Raw genomic sequence first — 12,790 nt, forward strand, 5'->3', positions numbered from 1 at the left:
AACCTGCATTTTCATTTCCTTTGAATTTTTCATGTGATGATGCAGAGCCCCAAGACTACCAAAATGTTCTTTTTCAAATTCCTTCTAGGTTCAGCATTAACAGATACATTACAGATACATACCTATCAGGACCAAGAGAGTTTCACAGCACTAACAAAAGTTACACCACACAGTTGAACTCTATGCTGAAAGCCATAAAAATCTACACAAGTTAATGGAATGGTTTCAATCCACCTAGAAGAGTGTCCTTAAGATTAAAAATACTTTGCATAGTAAGACATCTACATTGAACTAGACAGTTAGAGGCTGGATTTAGCACAGACTTGAAATATTACAATAACTAACCTTATGAAATACACTATCTACCAGTTATTGTCCTGAATACCTTGCATATATAATCTCATTGAAACATCTTACTAACTCTACGTGGTAGACACTACCACTGTCCTTGAGTTAATACAAAACAGGTTAAAACTCTGCACAAAGTCAAACACCATGCAGTGACAGAGCAATATTGAAACCCTGTAGTCTGACTTCAGAGACTGCACTCTAACCACCACACACTTTGTAAGCACTGATGCACTTGCTACAGACAGGCTGCTGAGGACATGATCTACTCAGCCCAACACGAAAATCTATTCCTAGTATTAGGGAAGGAGCGCTGCGTTGGTGTGGCTGGGTGTGTATGTGTGATACATTTACTTTTCTCTGCAAGGACTCCACACATTGTCCTCCAACCTATATCCCATTTACCATCTTACTCCGTGTTATGATCTAGATCTACAATGGGCCCCGAAGCCTCAGGGGTTTGGAGGGTGACTAGATTAGGGAGGCACTATCTTGGGGTTGCTGTTAGGAGGTAGGCTCTGATCACAAGGGGCAGTCAGTATGGGCATGAGTCGGGAGGGCTGATCTCCCTTCCCTCCTCCTCCTGTCACCCTCAGCTTCCCGGCTGCCCTGAGGTGAGCAGTTTCTCCCCCGACTGGCGGCTCACTGTGGACTGAAACGTGAGCTACAATAAACCTCTCCTCCTGTACACTGTGGTGGTCTGGTCTGTGTCCCAGTTATGGAAAGCAACTAAGACATTCCACTCATCATTCTTTATCTCTTCTCATGGTCCTCATCTCAGTGTATATTCCAGCATTCCCCTGGTGCTGACTTCCATGTATATTTTATCATTTTTATTACATGTGTTCTTCTACATACAGAGTACAATAAACTCCTTAGGGAAGCTGGGATACATATTTCCTTAAATAAGGTCAATTCACTTGGCAGTTTAACATCAAAAACCAATACATCAAGTTCATAAGAAAAACTGACCTTACCTCACTGGCTCAGGTATCTACTGTGCTATGACACCCTCTATGTGCGAACAGTGTGTTTCCCTTGTGCTTATCACACTAATGTTCTCTCAGAAAAAGGGAGTATAAATAGCTAATTGGAAATATCCTACTTCCTCCTCAAAACATTATACAGAAATCAACAATAAGAAGCGCTATCTCCAGCACAGGACATCTAAGAAACAAAATTTTAACTGGGGTTCTACCCAGATTTTGAACTTTCTCTCTAGAAGTCATCAAAATCGCAGTACATACGTCAAATGGACCTCTGTCAGTTTTGTAGGGTCTGCACAGAGTTGCGTGGTTTTTCTGTTTGTTTGTTTCAACTGAACATTTAACATTTTTCAGGAAAGGCAATGTTTTACACAGTTTATAAGGACCTCAATGGTCCTCTTGGCTGTTCATGACCCCCTTCATATATTCACACCACCTATTTAAGGCTTGTACGCTATACAGGATTTCTGATTTCTTACCCCAAGAAAACAAAAGAAATTGAGGAAGAGTGAACTGTTTAGACATTCTTTATTTTAGGATGACTGGGTGCTTAAGCCCTATAAAATTATCTTCTATGTTAACAGAGAATCTGGACAAGAAACATAGACTCTCTGGATATAAATCATTCTTCTCTCACATATACGCTAAAGGAGCCTGGAGCAACAGACAGTGGGAGGCCTTTCATCTCATGCACTTAAGAGTAAATCCTAGGGAAAATTTCAAAAAGCATAAATATACTCCCAAAGCACAGTAAGTTTGCACGCATGTGAACATTTATCCTAAGAACCATTCTATCATCACTTTTCATTGCTACTAAATAGCAAAATGGAAATGTTCCAGCAACTTATTAAAAAAGCAGAAGCAAAAACAAAAACCAAAGTATTCTACATTATGACAATGCTCATTACTCCACCAAATATTTATGCCAGTAATGGGCAAGAAATAATGAATAGAACACAAAGTACAAGAGAAACAAGCACATACTAAATATTTTAAGTACATGAAAAGCAGCTCTATGGATAGCAATAAGGTGCTACATGGCCCTCTAGTGTTCAGTGAAGAAACATAAAATTCTTAAAGTAATTTAACGCTTACATATGATGTTTCATATTAAATAAGTCGTAGTAATACTTTCTCTAATTTACTAGCATGCTAAACATATCAATATATGATTCTACGAAAACAAACAAAAACCCAAAACTGTAACATTCCTAAGGCCAGGCGTGGCAGTGCATGCCTGTAATCCCAGCTCTCAGGAGGCTAAGGCAAAAAGATTGCTGCAAGTTTGAGGCCAGCAGAGGCTACAAAGTAAATTCAAGGGCGGCATGAACTACATAGCAAAGTCCTGTCTCAAAAAGACCAAAAAAAGAAAAAAAAAGGAAACCAATCTCCTAAAAGATGACACAGCAAAACTCTACATGACCTTAAGTATTGTGTGTCAACATTTTAGGTGCAACACCAAAAGCATCCTCCATGAAGAAATAATTGATGAGCTAGACTTCATTAAAAATAAAAATATATGCCTTTGGAAAGACATTATCAATAGAATAAAATGATGAGCTACGACTGAGAGAAAATATTCACAAAGGACATACCTGATTAAAAAAAAAAAAAAACTCATCCAAAATACACAAAGAACTCTTAAAACTCAACAGTAAGAAAACAACCTGATTTTGAAATGGACAGAAGATGTAAACAGTCACCTCACTGTTACATGGGAAATAAGCACACAAAAAGATGTTCCCCACCATATGCCATCACAGAATTACAAATAAAAACAGCGAGACACCACATACAAGTAAAATAGCCCAAATCTAAAACACTGGCAACAACAAACACTAGTGAGTAGAAGCAACAGGAACTCTGACTCACTGCTGGTGGAAATGTGAAGACCACACAGCCCCTGGAAAACAGGTGGGCCACTTCTTACAAGAGTAAAGATGCTGTTACCATACAACATGGCAATTGTACTACTTCTCATTTACCCAAAAAAGTTAAAGCTTATTTTTACACAAAACCCTGTACAGGATATTTATATTGACTTTTTTCATAACTGCCAAGATATGGAAACAATCAAGATGTCCTTCAGTAGATGATAGATAAACCATGGTACACCCAGGGAATGGAATATTACTCGGTGCTAAAAGGAAATGCCCTATCAAGCTACGAACTTAAATACATATTATTATGTGAAAGAAGCCAATCTGAAAAGCTACATATGATTGCAATTATATGACAGTATAGAAAAACTGATACTACAGAAACACTTAAAAAATGTAAAATGATCAGTGGCTGTTAGGGGTTGGGGGAGAGAGGAATAAAAGTCAGAACTCAAAGGATGTTTTTAGGACAGTGAAACTATTCCGCATAGTACTATGCTGATAGATTCATATCCTAACCCATCAGAGAAACCTAATGGAAACTACGGATTCTGAGTGAACATCAAGCGGAGAGATGGAATTTGGGCTGGGTTTAAAAGATCTGGCTTGCTGGTGTGTAGCGGGATGCCATTCAAAGCAAAAAGACATGGACAAAAAAACTAGGGAGAGAGAAACTATGGTGAGATTTTGGAAGACTTCAACTGTCCATATAGGTTTGCAGGAAATGGGGCACCAGGTATTTGTTCTGAAATTACTGATCTATGTAGAGCTGAAAATTCATTTAAAATTAATCTAGCCATTCATATTGTTAGTTCACTGTCAAGAACATGGCACTGTAGCCTGGTATAAGTAGTTAACATTTTAAAGAACTGACCCTCCAATTTTTATCTTGCAAGTGCTTGATAGGGTGATTAAGTATTCAAGATAATAAAACAATTCAAACCATGTGTGCATCAACAGACCAAAAACTAGGACATTAACAAAGATAAGAAAAATCTGGGCCAGGGATCTAGCTCTGCAGCACAAGGTCCTGAGTTCAGTTCACAGTACCAAAAAAAAAAAAAACAAAAAAAGAAAAGAAAAGAAAAGAAAGAAAAGAAAAATCTGGGAGAAAAATGTAACGATTGGCTTGGGGAAAGAAAAAGTGATTTTGGTTTTTAGTGGACCACTCAGCTGATGTCAAATAGCTAGAATTGAACAACCAAGGCTGGAGCAAAAGACACAAGCCTAAGACATATCTTTGCAGTTATTCACCAAAGTAAAAAAGGAAACCCATCATTATATACTCCTTTATCCGCTTTCTTCATTCTACCTTTCCTACTACCAACAAAAACATTAAAAAAATCCCAGGTCACTGGAATTATACACACATATGAAACTATCTGAAACACTTCAGGGATATTGCAGAGCATTTTACCATGTGTATAAAGTATATCAAGTTTTTAAATTCTCCATTCTATAGGAAGAATATTCTTCATTTTGAATGAAAACTCATAATTACAATAATCTTTAATTACTTATAGTGTATCAGGCGGATTTAAACATGGCCAACATTAGACCTATTATGGTTTAAAGTATTAGTAATTAAGTATTTTAAAACTTTACTAATAACAATTAGAAATTTATTATAAGCTAAAATTTATTTTGGCATCCAAATGAAAATTCACAAATCAGTTAAACATACAAAAGTTTTAATTCAAGATTAGAAAAAATTTAAAGACACTGAAAAATTCTAATGAAAGAAAATGGTATATACCTATCAAGTGAGAATATTTGTGAGTAGCATCTGCTTGAAAATTTGTCACATTTTTATTTATATGAAAGATGGGCCCAACTTATTGTAACAGGCTGCTTAACCTCCTGTATATACTTTTTAAAAGTATTTTTCTAAGTTGCCTAAGCTGAGCTCAAACTTGCAATTCTCCTGCCTCTGACTGTCTTAAAATTTTGACTAGGGATATAGCTCTGTGAATGCCATGGGTTCAATCCCAAGTTTGGCCAAAAGAAGAAAAGGGGGGAAAAAGTCTTTCTTTTTCTACTTATATTTTTTTCCACTAGAGGGTGACAACTGAACTCTAAAGGTCATGAAAAATATACACTGCTCTCCACTGTGGAGGACAGCTTATTTTGTAGGATTAGAGTTGAAGAGACAGGAGAGAAGTGGACAAAATGAGGTCATGGCCCTGTATTTATTAACTACCTGAGTTTCTTAGGCACATACTTGTGCATATTTTACTTCACTTAATCCTTACAAAAACCTTGAGAAGTTGGCATCTATAGACAGCAAAACAGATTCAATGAAATTACATATTTATGGTCAAATGATAAGTGGCAATGAGATGTGAGTTAGACTCGAAGAACCACCACTCTCAATGTTAAGGGACAACCCATCGCGTCCACAGTGCTCTCTTCCCTCCCTTCCCACCATCTCCTACATATGGGAGAGCAGGATTAGGCCACATTAGCTCCCAAACAAGCCTCTTTTCATGAAAAGATTAGGAGGATACATGATCTGACCTTATTTGCTTTTCATATTAGTAGAAACATTTTTAAAAGGAAATGAGTTAATCTCAAAAAAGTGTTAAAGATTCTTTAACATGAGTTGATCATCTTTTCAGAAAGCAAGACTTTGTAGAAATATAAAGCTCTAGACAGAGTTAAAATTGAAGAGACATTCTTATCTACAGAAGCAACACAATTCCTGAATGTGCAAGAAGGCTACTGAAATTCAGAGAAATAGCCAGCAAACAACCTCTGGTTAAGAACCGGGTCTGATGGCCTCCAGGGAGTGACCTCTGTCACTTTTTTACATTGTCAACTTCTTCCTCTTGCAACTTTAGCCTTGAGGTCTTGTACCTTCAGTGATGCTCTGTTAAATACTACAAAGAAAAGTAGCTCACTGAACACTCTCTACTTTTTAAAGGGTATCACTGATTATTTCAAATATGACACAGTACAGCATTAGAGTGCCATTACACCCCAGGGTCTGAAACCTTAAGACTAAGGAACTATGAAAATCTTATTTCACATTGTGCATCAAATTCTACCACAGGGGGCAGCATGACACCTGGAAAGAAAAAGAATTTTTAAACTGGCAGGTAAGGGTAAAACCTCTTGTCACTTACAGTATAACTTGGTTGGGGTGAATCTCCATAACTTACCTTCCCTTATTGTCATAGACCTCTGCACAGTGAATGGGCTTAATAAGCAACAATTCTTAACTGCCACTGTCACCAACTTAACACTGGGACAGTCTGGAATTTCTAACATATATTGTTTGCCATAGGTTCCCACAAAAATATACCGTTAGTGACTGGGGAAAATTTGTTCTCAGTTTTGATAGTTTTCAATATGCTTTTAAAGAATAAACCAATCCAAACAATGGAATGCAAATAAGGAATGATGAATAAACAAGTTTAGTTTTCTACAACGTTTAAGAAACTGCCTAAAAAATAAAATTTGGAAATTATGCTGGGTAAAACTGTAGAAAGCTAATTCTACATCACCATTTTTAAATGGGACCTTTAAAATGATCTTATGCCTCCTACTTTTTTTCAAAAGTCAAAATTTAGTAACACTTGAAAAAAAAACTGTGACTTAGGATAATGTCTATGGAGGTGTCTTACAATTATCAGGAACTCTGTTTGTAAAAAGACTGTTACAATATTTCTTTAATATATGATATATATGATTATTATTTATAATACTGTCTAATACCTTTTGTAAAGCCAAAATTAGTTCATTTTATTACTATATAGTGAATATTAATTAGTAGTAATACAAAGACTATGAGGAGAATTTCACTGCACTTAAAACAGAGGTGTGAGGTGCCTCACATTAACCGTAGACTGAATATACTCACTTTTGTTGTCTTTGTATAGAACGGGGAGGAGAGTTGGTGAATGGGCAGGTCCACAGTACTACTGGAGTTTGTGACACTGTTACTATGTATATGTTCATCTTCTCTGCTACTGTCATCAGATTGGTCAAAATCATCACTTTCCTGGTCCATTTCCTCCTCTTCTTCCTCCTCCTCATCTTGCTCACCTGCATGTTCTTCATCTTCCTCTTGCTCTTCTTGGTTTCCTGAGGAGTCCTCATCTACTGAAATAAACTGATTATTGTTTTCTTCCACTTGTCCTTGCTGGGAATCATTCTGGTCTCCAGATCTAGGTTCTGCTCCCACAACTTCACCGTTCCTTGCGGTGTGCTCCTCCTCCTGTTGTCTTAGCTGCTGCTGCTGCTGCTCCTCCTCCACCACCCGGTTCATCTGCTCCTCATCCACCTGGCTTGAGGAAGGGTTACCTCTCAGAGAGCCTCCTGTCCGTCGCCTTTTGCTGCCCACAGACAGCAGTTCCTGATTCATTTCCAAAAGCCAGCTTGCCACTTCCTGAACCTTGGCCAGACTATCAGAAGATGCAAAGGCTTTCACATTCTGCAAAGAAAATGAGAGGCAGAAACAGGTTTGTACTTTCTCATGTTTTGTGTCTGTACTCTAATTATCATTAGAGACTGCAAAAGAAATGTGATACTCTCAAGGCATTAACATGTTCTTAGTAATCAATACAGAAAGTTTAAATTGTGAAAGTTCTAACTTTTCCAAAAAACATATAATAAACTTTGATATTCTTTTAATAATTCTTAAAACTAAGCTATATAGTTTAATTTAGTTCTTTGACCAATAAAACAATTTTAAATTTTAGATCAGTAGTACAGAAACTATATTCTGTGTAAAAAGTCCATAAAAAGTATATTTACAAAAGGTACACAAAACATATTCGGTGCTCAGTCAAGTTCAGGAAATAAAGAAGCAAATCAAGTAAAAAAGCCTTTTTCTCACCCTGAAAACTTCCCATATTCTGACTACAGAATCTTACCTTCAGACACAGTGTTCTGATAGGTAAGAAGTATAATTATTACGATTTCATTTTTCTACAATGACTGTAAATCAACTGGACAGCAAATAAACAAAAACTTTCATTTGAAAAAAAGAAAGTTCTTAAGTTCATACCCTCTGACCCAGTAATTCCACTTCTGGCAAGCTATCCTAAGGAAGTAATCCTAAAACAGAGAAAAAAAAAAATTACACAGAGGATGCTTACTATAGCTTTATCCACAAAAGCAAAAAGAAAAGAAAAAAGGTAAATATAAATAAAAATAAAAACTCAGTTGTTCAAGATAAAAGAATGCATGAGATGGGATATACAGCATACTCCCTAAACATGATGTTTGCAAAAAAAATCATGAAAACATACTTATTTGCATACTATTATGCAAAAGGGAAAATGCAGGAAATTATATGACCACAGTATGATTTTTTTCATTTTTTTCTTTTTGTTCATACTATGATTTTTAACTTGCATAAAAACCAGACAACAATACTTCAAAATAAATTGCACTTTATGGAGTAGTATTATACCCTTTAAATTAATTCTTTACCATTTCACTTAAATTTTATGTATCAAGCATGTTTATTTTTATATTTCCTAACACAGGCTCTTAAAATGTGAAAGAATATCTTCTCACTGTGTTCACTGTAACTGCATCCTTTGTTGGTATCTAGGCACATCTGATGTTACCTACAATAATGCCAACACGTTATTCGTATTTTAAAAAGGTGACCACCCACTACCTAAAGCTGGAAACTTCACAGGCTGGTTGTTAGTCTGTGTGCATGATAATTAACTTTATAAGGATTTATATGACAAATAATCTGGTGCTGGCAAGAGGGGGGATGGGATGTGTTTCATTACTGCAAACATGTACTAGTAAAAATTTAAAATTTAAAAACTCCAAAACAAACCGAAAAATAAAACTTGAAACTTCAACACAGAAAAGATTAACAAAACTTTGTTAAAAAATATTTCTTGCTCTTAAAGTTCTTAATTCTAATCTTTTAAAGAAACCTTTTTATATGATTTAGAATATCAAACATAAACAACAGTCCTATATCTTAAAAAAAAAAATCCATATAAAATTCAAGGATGTTCTTTTATTTCTTTTTACCAACAGAAGTATACAATGTAAAGACAGAACAAATATATAGTTTATTTTTATCAATAACTGATGAAAAACTGAACTTGAGTTCAATAAAGTAAAATCTAATGGTAAATATATTTTGCAGTGAATTGCACTTTTTACTTAGAAATCAGATGTGATAAACATGGAAATGACTCAAGGTCAGGAATAATATTGATCAAAGAAAATTACAGAATTTTTAAATTGAAAATGTTCCTTACATCGCAGACAAGATAATTGGTGTCAAGATTACCAGTTTCCAGCAACATGCAGACAACTAGACACACAACTGAGTCTTCTTCATGTACCCCAGCCAACAATAACTGCGTATGATAAAGTCCTAAGAGAACATGACTCTGTAACACTGACATTGCCTTCTTTTCTAAAACCAGAATCACTTCAGTGCTCAAAGATTACTACTCAAACAAATATGCACTGAGCACTCAATATGCTTCAGGTATATATTAATAGTCTGCATAATGTTACAAATGTTTCTTTATTCAATCCCTAAGGTCACCAAAAGAAATTTCTAAAGAAAATCACAAGTTGTATCTCTTTACACATTAATCAGTATCATTTAACCTTTTAAAAAATTAGAACCCACGGTAAAATCAGCTTTTACATTACAACACTACATACAAGTATTTTAACATACCAGAAATAGTTTCAGAAAGAAGAAATTATAAAATATTTCCAATACCTAAAGTTTCTATAAAACAGTACCCTTAGTTAACTAGTTACTGTGTACTATAAAGTTGCTGTAATTATTGAAATAGGGGAAAATACAGTTCCTACAAGCCTCTGCTCGCAATACTTTTAATCAACCAATCAATGCATAACCTTTTTCATGTGCTTCTGAGTAAAGACAACTTATTTAATATTGACTCATTAACACTGAACTCACAGTGGCACTGTACCTCATGCCATATCTAATACACTTTATTTTCTCCCTGATGTACAAATACATCACAATTTTCTTGTGTAAGAAGAATCACAATCACAATTTTCAATGTAAGAAACATTGGAAAATACAGGGTAACTTGCCACTATTTCTTCATTCTGTGGCATTTCACACTTAATTTCTCTTTCTGTGTGTGTGCACACGCGTGCACACGCAAGTGCATGCTTGTGTATTTCTCACGAACTTTTAAAATAGTTTCTCATAAACTTTGTTTTAAAAAAAAAAGACCTTTCTCCCAATCACCATTTGAACTCCTTATGTAAGGATGCTTAGAGGAATAAATGTGGACATGGTACACATTACATGGTGCTCTGAGAATCTGTCTTCACCTGAACCAGAACTGTGAGCTTCAAAGAGCATTCCAAGGCAAAAACTAACATGGAAACTGCAGCAGACACTGAGGAATTCCATTCACACTAATGAAATGAGTAATGTAAGCAAGTTACCAAAGCCTCCAAATGACTACACAATATGAACATTTTAAGTTACACGGCAGGTGTAACACAGAAGATCTGAGCTACAAAATAAGCCTAACTGTACTGATGGTCAGGAAGAATAACTCAAAGCTGGGAATTCTCTAATGCAAGCAATTTATGATTGTCTTGGTTACTTTTCTCTTGTTGCTCAGACAAAATACCTGATGCCCAAAATTAAGGAAGGAAAAGCTTATTGAGCTCACAGTTTGTGGAGGTTTCAGTCCATACTTGGCTGAAAGGCAGAGCGGCACAGGGCAGAGGGCAACAGTTCATGGCAGCAGAAAACAGCAAAAGCAACAAGAGCAAAAGGAGAGGAGTGGCAGCAAGCAGCCTCTTTCTCTCCCTTACATATGCAAACTACTGCCCCAGGGCAGGTGTGGCACTCACACCCATGAATCAATCTTAAACTCTAAAAGCCCGCATGTGCCTTTGAGGGGACACCGAGACAAAACCGTAACAATGATATTTACTGAATTTATGATTTTTACTGAACCCTAATTATCAGGAGTGTATGTTCTGGTCATGCCACTTAACATTTTCATTTCATCTTATAAACTTTTTATATATCAAATTAGTAACTTATTTATTAATTACTATGGTCAAGCTACTTAGCAGTAAGTACCTGGAGAAGATGATAAAATACGCTGTGTCTTATAATTCTACTACTCAAAATCCAGCAAGAGCTTCCGATCTCAGTCCAAGTCAAAGCTAATGTCCCTACTGGCTGCCTGTTAAGAGACCGTATAAAATCTACACATGTTCCACCACTCTGAGCTCACTTCCACACTCCTTCTAACCTTGCTCCACCCTTTCTGTCCTGGTTCTTTCTCAAAGAGCAGAGAGTGCTACAAACTGGGGCCTTTGCACTGACTCTTCCTCTTCCTGAATACTTTCATGTACCTGCATGGTTCTTTCCATCACTTCCTTCCGAGTCCTGCTGAAATGTCCCCTAATCGATGTCAGGTTCCCTAACCACCCAACTTAAAATAGCAAACCCCCCATCACACTACCTTTTCCTCTTGTCCCTGACTTACTCTTTTCCATATCACTAAGTATAACAGCACTGAAACAGTACCTGCTGTATACGAAGGGCCTATTTGCCCACCCATTTATTTATTTTCTCTTTCCCCCACTAGAATTTATGCTCTACCAGGAAAAAGACTTTCCTTTTTGCCACTGGTACCTCCAGCACCCACAAAATTGCCTGGCTCAGTAAGCACTCAAGCTTTAAAACATGTTGTTTAGTAAGTAAATAACCATTAAGTCTTTTTATTTTAAAACCAGTCAGGCACTGAGCCTACCTTTATTCACCAAAGAATAATTCCAAGCCAGGTTAGCAATATGATATCTGTTATTCAAAACACATTTTCGAAAGTTACACCCTGTATTGAACAAGTCACTTGCAGTATTTTTGAATCTGGTTAGGGAATAAATCTTAGTATTTCAGCATTTGCCTATAAATTATTTTCTAAATCATAATTTTTTCTTATCAAATTTCTTTCTACCACAAGCTATAAAAACAATTATGTAACTAAAACTATTAATATTTCAAACATACTTACCATTTTTTGAGTAATTCTAGTTCTAAACCTCCTATAGTGTGGCTAACTAGGAAACCACATACAAAAATTAGAGACTGCAAAATTCAACAGATCCTCCGTATTACAGATTAATGAAATCAACGTGAATGGGTATTACTGGGGAATATCATCATATATGCAGCAAAGAACCCCCAGTTTTATGTATCTGAACTGAATAAATCCCATGCCTTGTCTTTACTGGAAAGGATACAAAAGGCTATTTCTCAATCCAAAAACAGTACTACTCTTTATGTTATTTAACTTATATATTTCTGATTTGCTCAAACGATCCTGGACTTATTCCACCATAACTAAATTTTAAAATAGTTGTTATAATGCTTTGCCATTTCTGTAGTTTTTTACACTGTTGCGCACTCATTCTCTGTTCCTTCATGACAGGCTGGTCCCAAATTTCCCCTGGTGTTCCATCTCAGGGTGTCCTCAGGTAGCACTGCTCGTGCTCTCCACTGCCAGTTCTCCCCCTCCCTATAGTTTTGTGTTTTTTTGAAACCTGGACTTTCAAGGATTACATAGACATGAA

The 12,790-nt window shown here is 36.1% G+C and overlaps 1 protein-coding gene across 2 annotated transcripts in view; it reads right to left on the bottom strand.

Annotated features, from left to right (window-relative positions):
- Fbxw7 (F-box and WD repeat domain containing 7, E3 ubiquitin protein ligase) overlaps positions 1 to 12,790 on the bottom strand; it is a 174,132-nt gene that overhangs the window by 68,386 nt on the left and 92,956 nt on the right. The window contains exons 2-3 of one of the 2 annotated variants that reach the window (XM_005400898.2): positions 8,226 to 8,275; positions 7,077 to 7,649 (exon numbers count right to left, since the gene is read on the bottom strand). In XM_005400898.2, coding sequence (XP_005400955.1) covers positions 7,077 to 7,580 — 504 coding nt within the window. In that variant the 5' untranslated portion in view covers positions 7,581 to 7,649; positions 8,226 to 8,275. The remainder of the gene's footprint in view (positions 1 to 7,076; positions 7,650 to 8,225; positions 8,276 to 12,790) is intronic. The other variant, XM_005400897.2, reaches the window with a different exon arrangement.

The sequence above is a fragment of the Chinchilla lanigera genome, unplaced genomic scaffold (assembly GCF_000276665.1).
Source record: "Chinchilla lanigera isolate Chin_1 unplaced genomic scaffold, ChiLan1.0 scaffold00070, whole genome shotgun sequence".
NCBI classification, from domain to species: Eukaryota; Metazoa; Chordata; class Mammalia; order Rodentia; family Chinchillidae; genus Chinchilla; species Chinchilla lanigera.